We start from the raw sequence: 15890 nt of genomic DNA, 5'->3' as shown, positions 1-15890 counted from the left end.
GTTGGGGGCTGTGAAGCTACACAGATACACAGAGAGCGAGCGCGGAGGGATACAGAGATGAGATGTATAACTTTGTATCTCTTTCGTCGGACTTTTAAACTAGTGAGATTAATTGCGTTAACTTTTAACACATTCTTTGTTTGGATAATCAATTAAAATGTGTTTTCTTAACGTCTAAAATTTTGATCTGAGGGACCAAGACATTTGTTAAGGGTGGCGCTGTCCTCTCTTGCCCCTTCGACTTTACCTTGTCAGTCATGTGACATCCTCGGCCTCTGAATTCTCAGCTGACTCGTGGGGATCCATCAGGGCCTCTGCATCCATCTGAGTGGCTTTGTTGATCGTCTCTGGACTTCATCCTCTACTGCGATGCATCCAGCAAGGGTTTACCTTTCTGAAAACAGAGGTGAGCCCAGTCTACAGACGCTATGTTTACAGCACTAGGGCAGCCCAAAGAGAATAATTGATTATAATTAAACGCTTGCAGCAATAAAACACTGTCATTAACCAGCGTTAATTACCCTTACGTTATCACTAATCGCTGTTTTTTTTACCTCATAGATTCAGCAGCTTTGTTTTCAAGTTTAAAAAAATGTATTTTCTCTTATTTAAGCTTTAGAAGGATCGGTAAAGGTACATTTCCCAAAATGTTAATTACTTTATAAGGGTTTCTGCAGTGTTCAAGTTTTTATGAGCTTTTTTTAATACCACATAAAATGAAATTTTATACCTGTTTTACCATCAAATTATGACAGTATGATGGGAAAGCAGTAGGGGAGATATGGATTAACTTTTTCTTTAGTGGTTCCCAACAGTGTATAACAATAAAATGATATCATGAATGTTTCCTGGTCTGAATCAACCAATTAACAAAATTTATTGTAAGTTAAAAAACATAAAGGGAGAGGAATAAATTAGATTTTTGTGAATTAAATTTAAGGTTTCTAAATACCTTCTAAGGGCTTACACTGACCTGCAGATGACCTGTTTATACTGCAGCTTTAACACATTCCTCCTATGTTTTATTCAGACGTTGCCAAGCATGTAGTGTGTTGGAACCCGTAAAGTGGCTCAAGTGGAGACAGTGGGTTTCAAGTGACGTTAAGTAAGGTCAAGTAAAGTAACATTAGGAACTTATCTGCTCAAGCAAAGCTTTACCAATATTTACCCACATACCAAGATTTCACTCCATGACTTTATGATGAACAGTGTACTTCTCAAACCCACCACCGACTATCCTCACCAGACTGTACATTAAGTTATTTTTTGTAGACATTGTTGCAGACTCACTGGAAAACATCTTCATTCAGAGGCTAATGCTGCCATCAAGTGGTTCACTTTGTCTTTACCTTGGTTAAAAATCAGATCTGCACAGGAAAAAATGAAAATATGCAGCACGGTCCAGTCATTGTTTTGAATAATGCTTTGGTTTAAAATCACTTCTTTCAGAAAGTTTTAGAAAGGGAGGGGACACCAAAATAACAACAACATACGCAAATGTTTTCATTGAAGTGTGTATTTAAAGATGGCTGAACAGAACAACAATGTAAAAATGTAAACTTTGAAGGTGAGCAGAGAGAAGCGGGGAGGGACTGCATCAAACAAAAGAACGGTGTCGGGGACAGACGGCACTAGAACTACTAAGAAATGAACAAACTTAGTAGAAGAAAGAACCGTTTCACCGTTCCTGATCAAAAAAGAAAAAACAAAATGAAAAAAAATTATAATAATAAGAGGGCAACAAACTGTACATCACATTAAGGCTTAGTCTGAACTTTCTCCTCTCAACATATGAGAAATCAAAGGACGTGACACAGTTTTAGGCATTGTGTAACTGAACAACAATGTGGCATTGAGTCGAAGCTCTGAAGCCTGAAATGGTGACGCGCAGTTTCCGAGAAGATCAAAAGCAAAGAGAACAAAGTGATTCAGACACGTTTTTCAAAAAGTGTAAAGAAAAAAACTAAACAGGTGAAACTAATAAAGTCACTTTCTGTGAGATGTGACAAAAAGAAGTACAGCTGTATGATGTGTTAGTCTTTTGATGTGTCACTTATTTGATAAAAAATAAAAAGGTTACTGAAAGCGTGCACATACAGAAACTCCTTTAGTGTTTACACATGGCATCTGAAGAACCAAAACACAAAGAACAGTGCAGTGCCCAAAGAAGTCAAAGGTTACTGCTGATTAGAGCTGTGTCCCAATCCCATACTGGACACTGGGGCTTTAATAAGACAACTGCATGTTTTTTTTAGGTTTTGGACTGTTGGTTGGACAAAAAAAAAAAAAAAAAATTACAATACATCAATGTGGACTTGAAATTGTGATGGGTGTTTTTTTTAGTATTTTCTAAAATATTACGGTCCAACTGATTTATTAACAACAAAATAACTGTTAGTTGCAGCCCTACAATTTACTAATTTTACAAAGTATAAACTATGTATCAACTAGTTTTGATTCTGAGGTATTTTTATGGATCAGAATCAGCAAGTGTCTGTTAAAAGTGCCATCAAAAGTCTATCTAATCTAGTATCTGTACAAAAGCTGAAATGATGAGTCGTTGACAGAACATTAAAGGGACACTCCACCATTTTTACACATGAAGCAATTTTGAAGATATCGAGGTTATCTCAGATTGGTTTTGAGATTTAAGATTTTGAACTAACTTAGGAACTGAGGATGTGGATTTTGAAAGATGTGGGCCTAATAAAGTTAGGAAATCTCGCCTCTGCTGTTTTTTTTTTTTTTTTTTTTTAAATCAGTGGAATACCCCTTTAATCTGCAACAATAATGACAACTAATTGTTTGAGTCATAATTTAAGCATAAGTACTAAATATTTGTCTGTTCCTGCTTCTGAAATGAGAAGATTAAAGTAAGTTTTGGGGTTTTGAACAATTTATCAAGCAAAAAACAAAACATTTACAGATGTCACTTAATCATCTGTGAAACTATTTTTGTTTGTTTGTTTCCTGGCATTTTAACTTCTGATCACTTTATCGAGAAAATAATTAGCAGATTGTGAACAATAATCATAATGCTTGTTTAGTTGTAGCCCTGACATTTAACAGACGTGTTTGAGAATTACTGTTAGGTGTTCAGTGAACAAACAGGATTTGAGGGGACATTTGCCTTTAGCTTCTTACATGTGAAGATTTGGTGCATCTCTCTGTTTTATATCATCCTAGATTAAATATGTGTTGTTTTTAGACTGTTCATTGGGCGTAAATACATTACACTGAGCTCTGGAAAACTTAATTTTTTTGTTAGTTGACATTTGTAGACAAAACAACTCATTGTTTAACACAGCTGATTGCTGTCCTGATGCCTCCTGCCATTTGAGAGTAGCAGTTAATTCTGCAGTATGAATTAGCCACACACTCAACACCTTTTAATTTAGGACCTGTTTGCAGCACAGCGTTGGGACACAGCTCTAGAGTATCCCAAAGACAATGATGGAAGTTCTTACCTTTGCTGACCTTAGTTTTTGTCTCGCATCTTTTCTGATTTCATCATCAGTGCCTGTGTACCAACTAACCCCTCGTCACAGTTCACCAGTCTATTTCCCAGACATCTTGAAAATTTCCAGTCTCCACTGCCTCAGTCTGGTTGAAAGCACCCAACCCGCCCCATTGATACATGATGAGCTGAACAAAACGATAACAAAACGTTAACGTTAGGTCGACCGTCGCAAATTAACGAGGTGATGATGACCAGCGATGAGGCACTAGGCTTTGCTCACTGAGAGCTCCTTCCGCCCTAATTTATTATCACTACTTTTTATACACAGTTGCTTGCTTTCCGTCTTTAAAATCCTAGCAGCAGAAATATACAATCTATGCAATTTATGAAAAAGGGTGGGGAGGTGTGTGTGTGGGGGGGGGACTTTGTAAAAATTCACATTCATCCTTTCAACAAAATCTCAAGCCCCTCTGTACAAGAATTATTGCATTCACTGTTCTATTTGCTGTCATACAAAAACAAAATGAAACCCCCTCTGAAAACAATCACATAATGAAATTAATTAAGAGAAAAACAGAAACTGCATATTTAAAAATCACCACAATAATCCAATATATTATCATCCTTTTAGACATTTTCTTTACATAACATATTTACATATTAGGCCAATTTTTTTTTCTAAAGGATTTGTTGAAAAATAAGGGTCAGGGAGCCAGGCAGACAGAAAGGAGATGATGATGATGATGATGATGATAAAAAGGTTAATATTACAGATGGGCTGTGCCTAGACGGTAAGACGTTCCTCCATACCGCATACTGTCCTCTGTACACGTGTCAGGAACAAAGTCCTCAGCTTTCACTCCTGCGCTTCCTCACTCTCAGTAATAAGTTCACATGTGCCATGGAGCAAGGTCGATGGGTCTTTGGTGCAAATGTTCCTAGTCTTCTCTCTTTTCCCCTTCACCCAAAACCCCTGTACTGATAAGCAGTTAATTAACGTACCACAAAAATTAATAGACGCCAAAACCAAGTAAAGCAGCCCTATACCTTGCCACACATTCAAGTACAAAGTAAAAAAAAAAAAAATCAAAACAGAAAAACAAAAATCAGGAGGAAAAAAAAAAGCGAGACAACAGTCCTCAGGATAAAACGGACAACAGTTCTGGAGCGAGCCAGATACGACACTTCAACTTCCTCAACAGACGGGGGCGCTCTAATGAGACGCGCTTGAGATCAAGTGCCACATTAACGGCCCCTGTGTTCTTCTTCTTCTTCATTGGTTGTTAGAGGTTTCTTCGCATTTATTTGTTTGTTTTCCTAGAAGAGTTCGTCATCATCATCATCATTATTTTTTTTGTAGTTTCTTGCCTTTCCTCAGGACGAGCTTGTTCTTGATGTGTCCTCGCTTCCTCTTGGCAGTCTGGTAAGAGAAGGGGGGTGGGGGGGATTTATAAGATATAATTGGATGTAAATGACACATTTACAACCTATTACTATGATTGGATTGATGTAAAGGTGCTATTTGTACGTTTTTATCTACTGCCAAACGTGTTTATCTTCCCCAGTAGTGGATGGTGGTGACACTCACCTGCCTAGAGCTTCAGCCGTTGTTGTTTACAATACAAGAGGTTAGAATACGCCTGCCTTCAGAGCAGCACTACTTTTTGAGCAGAATATGGATGCTACATTGAGTTGCAATTGAAAAGTGACAAGAGAGGCAGGCCAGGGCTAGCTGGCTAGCATGCTAACTTTAGCAGAAGAAAAGAGTTGATAGGACTGGAAACAAAACATTGCTCTTGCTTTCCACTGCTGGAGACAGCTCTTGGTGGGTAAAGGAATGACGTTTGATGCTGAACTTAGACTGGTAAGTAAACAGCTGTTAATGCTAACATTAGCTATGTAGTGATAACAAAACTTATAAACAGCTCCTTTAAAGGGTCACAACAATCACTGACTTCAAGTCCAAGTACAAATTATCTACAATACTGTTTTTAAAAACTTAAATTAGATTTGTTCCCCAGAAATATTCATGAATTCAACCAATAATGTCACAATGATGAGTTTTCTGTTTTTCGGAGGAATTTCTATATTTGGGTATCCTTCAGCTATTAAAAAATAATTAATCTTTTTAAAACTGGAGGGCAAAATGAATCACCAACACACCATGATGTGACATGAATAATGGAATAGATCAACCTCTTTGAAAAAAACAAAAAACAAAAACTGTATCTTTCCTGTTACCTTTTTGGAGGTGTACTTCTGTTTGGGCACTACACTGCGAAGCTTGTGGTCCAGCGGCTCTCTGTTGTCCAGGTTCTTCACCTTGTAGATCCTGACCAGCCAGTGCTCTGAGGTGAACGCCTCCTCCAGGTGCTTGAACTTGATGTCCTTGTTGCCGATCTCAGCGTTACGCGTCCGGTCGAAGCCAGGTGGTGTCCGGAAGTCCAGCTGGGAAATGGGGAAGGTTGTCTTTGATTAATTTGCTGGCAGCTAGTAGTGTGCATACAACAGCTTTTTGATTTAGAGTAAAATAGGCTTTCTGCAGAGTTCACCAAGTTAAATTTAAGACTTTTTAAGAGCTTTTTAATACCACATAGAATGCAATTTAACACCTGTTTCACAATCATACTGGCTAAAGTATGGTCAAATTACATAATTAATTAAATTAATGTGACCTGGAACTGTATACGCAGCAGAATGGATAGATGAATTAACCATTAAGCATGATTAATTCTTTTTAGAGCTGAAATTAGTGCAACAAGCAAAAATGGGAAACTTTTGCTGCTTTTAGCTACAAAATAAAAATATTTGCTTTTTTGTCACTTACAAAAGCAAATTAAATATGCTTGAGTTTCAGATGGAGACAGATGTTAAGACAAAAGAAGGAAATAAAAAAGCAGCCAAGAGGAAATATTTAAGACTTTTCAATATCCTCTAAGGCCTTTTATTGAGGAAACAGGATTCAAATACTTTAAGATCTGCAGATACCCAGTAATGAGTGAAATGAGAAGATAACAAATAAGCCAAGGTTGAATTCCTTTAAAGAAAACTTGAAAAAGGGGGGAAATCTTTGCTACATGATGTGACAATTTTCTAATGAAGACAACTAAAATGCAACTTCATTTTAATTATGTCCCAGCCCATAGCCTTTTCATTAATTTAAACATTATCTCTTAACGGATAAAGACAAGGACAAACACAAAAAACAAAAAAGTTTGATAGAACTTTGATTACAGCGCAACGTCTGCCCTCTGGCAACAATTACATTACACTCTGCTCGAGCCACTTGCATCCTCTTATTCTGCCCCAAAAGCCCTTGACTGCTCCTCCTCCAGCCTCTGCTACTGTTACTGTGTTCTTCTTACATTTGATTTGCCCTTGTCACCTCTATTCTAAAAGCTACACACTCCATCTACCTTCCCTCTATTGACTATTGACTCCTGATTTCTCTTCTTTTCAGTCTCTGTTTTCACTCTCCCTTTGTGCACCACATTCCTATCTACAGTATCTCCTGTTCGCCTTCAGGCTGCATCAGAGGACACAGAGTAATGAAATATTAGATTATTACTCTCCATAAAAGTTGTGTCTCTTGACACATATGTATTTCTCCACCTGTCATTTAATGCTAAGAGAAGGAGAAAAATGCGTAGGTTTTTGGGACCATGCAGTGATTCTATTCATTATGTACTCTCCTCTCTATACTGTATTAAGCATTTTCAGTATTATCCTTTAATCTCCACTTGCTGCTATATACTGCATCCTCAACTATCCTGTACTGCCGTTCACCCCACTCTTCTTATTGTCTTTTCCTGATGTCCTCTAAGCCTTTATTTCTCCTTATCACATCCTCTCTCCGTATACCTAATCTACTCCCCAACACTTGCTTTCTTCTCTCAATGGGCTCCCTCCCTCCCATCATCCGTCTCCTACTGTGCCTCGGTCTCTCCAATTCTTTACCCTGAAACGTTGCTGTGAGCTGCACAGAGCTTTGGCTGTCTGTCTACGGACAGTGGCTGCATTGATTTTCCCATCTCAGCTGAGCTGTTGGCTGGGCCATATCTACCACAGGGATGCAAGCATCTGGCAAGCAGGATCCCCTCTCATCTCTCTGCTCCTACCTGCCAGAAGTAGCCGTGGCACATTTCAAAGCTTCCGCCAATCCCTCATATTCCTCCTCCATCCTCTTTTCCCCTCCAACACCCTACTCTCACGAACCTCAGGAGATCCCCAAGGCATCTCCTTAAATCCTGTTCTCCCTGTCAGTCACCTCTGCTTTTAAGATACAGCAACAAGACGTTTTACACCTTTGGTGGTGGCAGCTGCTTGTTATTCTCTGGTAAAGCTGCACAAAATATAGTAGTAGCACTTCTTTTTTTTTTTCTTTTTTTTTTTTTTTTTTACTTCTATGGTGATGACAGCTGCTTATTACTTTCTGATCTTGGCACAAAGCCGGAGCTTATTATTTGTACCTATGAAGTGGATCATAGCCCCAGAAAACCTCTCAAAATTCAGTGGAGAGTTTCTCTCCAGCCCTGACCTTACTTCACAAAGAGACCAGAAAGAAATGATGATGTGAAAACAGTCTAGTTAGAACTTCTCCCCTCCTCACCTGCATTTCACCAAATCGATAATAGGACATCTTGTACATGAGGCAGTTGAGCAGAGTTGGTGAACCGGCCTTGTCCACTCTGAACTCTCCCTGTGGGGTGAAGTAGTCGCTCTCCTAAAAAAAAAAAAAGACAAGAGGGGAGGGGGAGGTCCAGAAAATTATTAGATGTCAAAAGTAGCACAAGCACTGAGAGCTGGCTGACTGGAGATGATGGTAAGAGTGGACAGAAACATTATGGGTTGTCATTAAAGCTCTGTCACAGGTCTTAAGTATGACAGGGCCTGATGATACGGACTGATTACGACTGGATTTGTGGGCAATTTCACAGTAATTAATGAGGCTCAGACAGGGCATCGCCCATGAAAATAAACTAATGATATCAATGATATCAATTAAAGCTACTGTTTTCACAGTAATATAAAAAATATCTTGCAGCTGTTGAACCACACACCCAATATTTACATTAAATGTTACACAATAGCATGTGCAGTGCATCTCTGAAACAAACAATAACTGACTGCACTCTTAAATGTGTGTACATGCACTTAAAGGAATAAATCAAGATTTTGGGAAATGTTTATTAACCCTCTTTGGTTTTTTGAATGAATTTAACTGTAGGTGCACTGGTGAGTGAACTTTGCTAACTTTAGAAAGAGCCAGACTAAGTGTTTTCCCCTGTGCCTTTTCTCTTTTTGCTAAGCTAACCGTCTGCTAGAGAGTGTTATCAATCTTCATCTAACTCTCCGCAAGAAAGTAAATAAGCACATTTCCCAAACTGCTGAACTACTGAGTTAAGCAACCAGGTCACAGTCACTTTGCTCCAGTAAGCTGATTTCATGTGATCAAGAAACATCAGTTGTGTATTTGGAGTAAGAGATTAGAAGAACATGGCTTCTCCAACTAGATTTCTCCTGTGGAACACAGATTTATTGGCCATGTATACAGTTAGCAGAGTTTCTAATTACCTTTTTTACTTCTATACATGTGCTTGACAAACACTCCATACAGGTAAAGTGATGCTGTAACAGCATAGTGAGTGATCATCACACACACAGTGATACATCCTCCAATTCCCAAGTGCAGCTAGAGATTAACTAACACAAAGCAGCCTCTGGAAGTTTTAATAACTTGTTTTCTACTGCTGAACATTTCACAGTGAGCAGCATTTCATTTTGCCTCCAAACAAAGGTCAGAGTGGAGGAGGATTCTGATTATTATAGTACATGTAAATTCATTTCACTGTCTTCACGGAAAAGCCTGGTTCATTCAGTGCATGTAAACCTAGTGAGTGTGTTTTTAGGGCTGTTTCTTGTTGTTATGTGTGTGTGTGTGTGTGGTGCATTCATGTGCTGGAGAAGAGTTTTGTGTCGGCTACTGGGCAGCATTCATTAGGGTACTCAGCAATAACTAGGGAAAGAGTGAAGCTGAGAAAAAAAGGTTCTGAAGTGTGAGGGCTACTTGGCCAAAATGAAAAACATTAGATAAAACCAGATATTGCATTTATGTTTGGAATCTAGGCTAAGCTTTTAGCAGGATTAGTTTGTCTGGATTTCATCTCCATTATGATTTAGCTAATACATTATGCCTATAGTATAATGAACTTAATTATTTAAGAGCAAAGCTGCAACGGGTCAAAATAGGTAGTGAATTCGCTTTATATAATACTGTGGCTGTGCGGGGGATTTTCCATGATGCACTGAGCTTCTCTCTCTCTGTATGGATTCATATCCCATAAATACATGTCACTAACTCAATATCTTTCCTGTAGTTTTGTGCTCTTTTGTCTCTCTCTCTCTCTCTCTCTCTCCTCTTCTGTCACCTTCTGCAGATATTTCTGCCTCTGGAGCTGTAGAGTCTGATCTGTGATGACAAGCCTCCTGCTGCTCCTACAACCCCACCCAACACCTGCTGTTTTATTTAGAAATTATTAGTACTGCTTCTTGTATTACTGCTACTATTGCATTTACGCCTTTAGCTGTCATTACTATTATTACCTCTTTTGTATTATTGATGCCACTTTACATTTTTACATGGAATCTGTATTGTACTATGTTCTCCTGTCCCCCCTCCCCCTTCCCCCTCTCTCTCCCTCTCTTTCTCACCCCAACCGGTCAAGGCAGATGCCCACCCACTCTGAGTCTGGTTCTGCTCGAGGTTTCTGCCTCTTAAAAGTTTTTCCTTGCCACTGTTGCCTAGTGCTTGCTGATGGTGGGAACTGTTGGGTCTCTCTTTGTAAATTTTATAATAAGAGTATGGTCTAGACCTGCTCTATATGAAAAGTGCCTTGAGATAACTTCTGTTGTGATTCGGCGCTATATAAGTAAAAATGAATTGAATTGAATTGTCATTGCAGTTTGGCTTTTTATCTCTGTTCTCTTTCAGAAGTATCTTTGGGTCACAGATAAGATATGAATGCACCACAACTGGCTAAAAAGAGTTTGTCCTCCAAGCTACAACCTATGCACAAATATCATTCCGGTTCTCGAGCGTCATTATAGAGGTGTAGGAGTGAAGAGGAAACCTTGAACCTTGCTGTTTAAATTCTTGCTATATGATTTCTAAGAGAATAGCTGCAGAAACACTCACCCTGATGTCCTTTGGGTGCTCTCCCTCCGCTATCCTCACCATCCACAGGAACTTGTTTATATCGTCGCCTGAGTAGCCGATTACCCCTCCGAAGATGATCAACACGTAGTCCACATCCAGCGACCTCATGATTTGATAGGCAGCGCTCTCATTGGACGACATGGCTTTTCCCACCTGAAAACAGTGGCGAAGAATCACAAGTCACACTTTAATTGGGGTTCCCTCTGTTTCACAAAATATAGCAATGGCAAAAAACAGGCATTATTAAACAGAGATCCATCATACATTCTCTGTAATTACATTTCCCATGGACAGATGCTGAAGAGAAAACAGGCGGCAGGTAGAAAGCGCAAGAGAAAAAAGCTAAAGGGCTGTAACAGACTTAACTAAAAGACAAAAACATTCCTCTACATTTGGCAGCAGAGAGAGAGAAAAAAATAAATCAAACTCACAGAATCTGACAGCAATTAACTGAAATCCCCCTACAGTGTAAATTCAATGGGAAAAGTTTAAGCAAACAAGATTATCTGGCTTGTTGGAGGGAGCGGTTTTATACAATGTAGCAATTACATAAAAAATTCACTGAAGAGCTTGCTAATCATGCAGTGACTGCTAGAAGAAATCATTTGTTTCTCTGTCTCTGCCTGCATCCACAGAGGGAAACAGGAGGAGAGCACAGAGATGAAGACTAGAAACAGAATAAGACAGACAACAAAGACAAAACAGAGAGGACTCACCAGTGCTATGTGACTGTTGTTCCACGTGTTATTATCGACTAGAGTGGTCCTGTTGGCCATGCCGGCTATCTGGTAGCCGTAGTCCCACCACGACATGACGCGTGCGTGCTCGTCAGTGTTCTGTCTCAACCAGTAGTAAGCCTCCCTGAAGTCATCCAGGATGTTACGCGTCCTAACAAGGAAAATAAGGTTGACAGGTAACACTGTTGACAGGCATATGGCTGCGGAGGCTATTAATATTTCAGTTAAGACTTTGAATCAGAAGGGCAACAACAGCTGAAAATAGAGCATCCATGCATAATAAAACTGAGGGTTAAAAAACACCTCACACTTTGAACGTTCATGTCCCAAATTTACCTCCTGCAGCGACAGCAGACATAAAGCCAAGCAACCAATTAACTGCAGGTATGGTAATCATATTATGTCTGTCTGTGTGTGTGTGTGCCTTTAAGTGTGAGTGCGCGGGTGTGTAGCAGAGTGACAAAGACGCTGCACTGAGCTGCACAGCTAAACCATTGTCTGACAACCGCCGAGGTATCATTAATATATGTATGAGAACTGGCGTCTACCATTTAGTCTTGGCCTTCAATATTTCCTCCCTAATACTTAAAGAGAATAATTATGCCTGTAAAGAATCTCAGAGAATAATACATCAGCTTTTTGTGAATTCAGCCATGGTCCACAGATGTTTTCTGTGACCTAGAAACACTGAGTTAAGCAATCACATTAAAGCTTATAGGTGCACATATCAATATTTCCACAAACCTCTAATGAAATATACATGCACTCCCTCTATCCTGCTGCTCCGTGTGTGTTTCTGCATACACATGCTAATTTGCATACAATGTGGAGAACCCCATCCCTTTGCATTATGACCTGTTACTTGGGACTTTTAAAACCCATTAACACATTACAAATTAAGTGTATAATTCATACCCGTCGTGGTTGTACGAGGCGAGCACCACGCTGGGACTGGAGTAGGCGTTGCTGGTGACCCAGGTGCAGTGGACGGCGAACATCATCAGCAGCATCAACATTAACATGGTGACTATGGACTTGATGTTTGGACCCAGACCCTCCTCTGCTTTCTCCTGCTCTGACACATGTTTGCGCACCTTTCCAGCCTGCAGGGGGAGACAAACACTCTCATGATGGGAGGGCAAAGTCTGAATCATTCCAGAAATATGAATTATTGCGTGGGATAAATTATTGAATGAACTAATTGAGCAGAGCATCTTAGAGCATCCTCAAGCTTTCTGCACTGTCTGAAGACACTTCCTTGTGGATTGTTAGATGAACCCTGTGATGAGTTAATATTATTTTACAGTAGCTGCGGGGAATCGTAAAAACAACAAAAACCCTGGTGAGGAGGCGATGCGCACGATATGAATGTGATTCCTTAACTAGCACCTTCAATTACTTCCCCTGACACTGAAACTGTGGCTGAAAGTGAACAAGGGTAGATGTTAACGAGGTGACATGACATCTGAAGTCTGTCAAAAATGTGAGAAAAAGAAAGTGACAGCTAAAACCGCTGCCGTGAAAGTTTTCATTGTAACATCATAATGCGAATATCCTGTGAAAACCATGCATCTCCAAAGTGTCAACTTGTCACGAGGAGAAACAGATTTGTGACGCTGCATTTTTCCAGATAATCCAGAATATGTTCCTTAAAAATATAACTTCCAAAAAGTGTTGTGAGTGTTCCTGAGGCGTGACGTAATACTGAATGCATTTCTCATCTCAAAACATCTACAGAGGTTTCTGTTTAGAAACCTACTTTGTTTCTATCACTTTGAAGTCTTTTCTACCGGCAAATCTCTGCTTTACTTTTAAGCTTGTTTAAAATGCACAGGCAGCATGTATTAACAGCAAAGTCTTCAAGCATATCTAAAGTGTATTACTGCATACTTTTTTTCTGCCAGTGCAGAGCAGCAAAGATGTGTAACATACACAGTCATCACAAACAGAATAACAACAATGCTGTCGTGATGTTTCCAAAACAAAACATTTTTGAAACAAATTTTACAGCCACAGTTTCATTTCAGCAACACCATTATAGAATAGGTAATTTGAGGCAGCGCATAAAATAATGTGATTACAACATGGGCTGGATTAGAAAAGAAGAAAAAAAAAGAAAACAACTGGTTCAACAGTGACTGTAGCCGTCAGTTTGAAATTTAACAAAGTGAGACAGCTAAAATTGTGGCAACAGCATCAAACATTTGCAGCTGAATCACAGTTGAATCACAGTTTTCCCAGACCGGTGGGGAGTGAAGAGGGAAGCTGACAAACACCCAGCTGATAAATCCAAACCCCAAAAGGTGCTATAAAAGTGTGTAATAACAGTGACTCAGAAAAACACTCAGCGGCTGTTGTTTTAGGACATTTTTTTTAACTTTTCTTATGTTTTTAGCACTGACGTTTAAGATATCTGGCAGTCAAAATGTAAGCATCGCAACAATATGACCTATCGCAGGACAACCAGTGAAAAGATTATATTATTATTCCATCTTAACCTTGTCGTAGAGATTCCCAGAATTCCTCTTATCGTCCTCGTCACTGCTGTCTTCAGCAGGGGGTTTCTCACGCTTCGTATCGTCTCCCATGTAATGCTCAAACACGCTGGAGAAAGCCACTGCCGACAGCATGCACACCACCGGAGTCAGGGTCAGCATCAGACGCACCATCACGCCGGCAAAGTAGACTGCGCTGATGGCGTACAGGGCCACTGTGAGGAAGAAGGAAGGTGGTGGTGGTAGAGAAGGAGAGAGGAAAAACAAAGGAGACAAAGGTCAGACAAGGAGAACAACGGTGTGAATGTAATGGAGAGACAGGGAATTAGGCAGAGAGTGTGAGGAGGAGATAAAGACATGAAAAAGAGAAACTGTGTTGTTAGAGTAACGCTGCATAATCAGTCTATGTTAGCTGTGCGCAACTCAAACCCTATAAAGGAGGAGGTGCTGGCTGCTCTCTGTCCTTGAAAAGTGCCGACCCGGCTCAACAGGTGCACAGCTAATCAATAGCTGTAATGGGCTGATTAAGTCTGAGGGAGAAACAGGCTGTTGAAGGACTGTGGTTCTAGTGCTCAAAAGGTTCTCTGCCCTTGATCCAGGTTGTCTTGTTGCTGCTGGAGTTGTTTTTTTAAAGAAGTTAATTCGCCGCTCTGTGTTTTCCTTTCAGGCTGTTTGAAAGCTGAGAGTACATCACACTACTGGAGACAGAGGACATACTGTACAGCTGAGAATCTATCCTAAACCAGGAGGCATTCACTCAGATCACCAGGCGAGACTATGCTGCAATCTGTCCAGGCATTTTTAAAATGACTGATTATATAATATTTACAAATCATGCATGTTCATCACAGCTCACTGTGCATAAAGCAGATAAATGACAGTAATAGCAGAACAATTAGTGATTTAAGAACAACCCTGGTTAAACTGACAAATGATGAATGATACATTAGATCTGTGAAGCAGGAGGAGAAACCTCTGGTTGTGGGAGGAAAAAAAAAAAAAATTACATTTATTCTCTAGACAAAGACAAAGTCAGGTGGCTAACAGTCGTGAAACCCAAATCAGTTCCTTGATAAAAAATGAATTTTCCATTAATAAAACATGAAAGGTGGAGAGTTGTTACAACTAAAGAAATATCCAATCACAGATCGTACAATTCTGTGATGTGTGTACTTAGAGTCAGTTTTGGATGGATTCAGCAATTGTGACGCCGTGTTTTCATGAGTGTAACCTCCCGAATTTGCGTCTCACTTTCAACACAGTAGTATTTACAGATCATCCTCTGGGGAACATGAATGTCTGTACAAACTTCCATGACAACACATCCAATAATAGTTGAGATATTTCAGTCTCGATCAAAGTTGTGGACCGACAGATGGTCAGATGTAGAGTCATGCTGCTGATCACATGGATGAAAACATGATTTCTGGGAAACAAAGTTTAAATAATTCAAATAAGCAGCCCTAACACAAACCTATAGGCTTGATATATTATTTAGGAGCCTCCTGTGTTTCTATGTTGAGTAACACTGAAGAGATCTTTAAAGGAAAAAAATAATTTGGAAATTCATGGTGTAGGGAAAAATACCTCTGGAACCAGCTGCTCCTTGTATTTCAAGCCAGTGAAAATTAAGGTTTTGAAGCACATTTTCAAAAACTGTGCAGCTGGGAATTTGCTAAAACATTCCTACCAAACACTCGTTCGTCGTTGATGTTCTTGATGCAGAACCAGAGGCCTGCTGGGAAGGTGCAGACCAGGATGTGGAGGTCGAAGAAGAAGGAGACCCATGTCGTCGGCTGGTGCTCCGACACCGACGCTATGATGGGGATGTGGATCTTGGCGTAGCTGGGGATACGGAGAGGGAGGGTGAGGAGAGGAGGGCAGAAAGAAGGGGGAGGAGGCAGAGAGACAGGATGTAATTCATGTTGGGTTGAGCGCGTTGGGAGTGTTAAGACAAATTATACAATAGATCCTCCTGATTA

The 15890-nt window shown here is 39.9% G+C and overlaps 1 protein-coding gene across 1 annotated transcript in view; it reads right to left on the bottom strand.

The window, feature by feature from the left end:
- Positions 1 to 1500: 1500 nt before the first annotated feature.
- Positions 1501 to 15890, bottom strand: part of stt3b (STT3 oligosaccharyltransferase complex catalytic subunit B) — a 75394-nt gene continuing 61004 nt past the window's right edge. The window contains exons 9-16 of the mRNA XM_018685387.2: positions 15599 to 15753; positions 13912 to 14123; positions 12329 to 12516; positions 11393 to 11564; positions 10656 to 10829; positions 8070 to 8183; positions 5702 to 5908; positions 1501 to 4880 (exon numbers count right to left, since the gene is read on the bottom strand). Coding sequence (XP_018540903.1) covers positions 4806 to 4880; positions 5702 to 5908; positions 8070 to 8183; positions 10656 to 10829; positions 11393 to 11564; positions 12329 to 12516; positions 13912 to 14123; positions 15599 to 15753 — 1297 coding nt within the window. The 3' untranslated portion in view covers positions 1501 to 4805. The remainder of the gene's footprint in view (positions 4881 to 5701; positions 5909 to 8069; positions 8184 to 10655; positions 10830 to 11392; positions 11565 to 12328; positions 12517 to 13911; positions 14124 to 15598; positions 15754 to 15890) is intronic.

This window comes from Lates calcarifer, linkage group LG3, assembly GCF_001640805.2.
Source record: "Lates calcarifer isolate ASB-BC8 linkage group LG3, TLL_Latcal_v3, whole genome shotgun sequence".
Lineage (NCBI taxonomy): Eukaryota > Metazoa > Chordata > Actinopteri > Centropomidae > Lates > Lates calcarifer.
The sequence above is the reverse complement of the archived record's forward strand: the minus strand, read 5'-3'. Positions and strand labels throughout refer to the sequence as shown.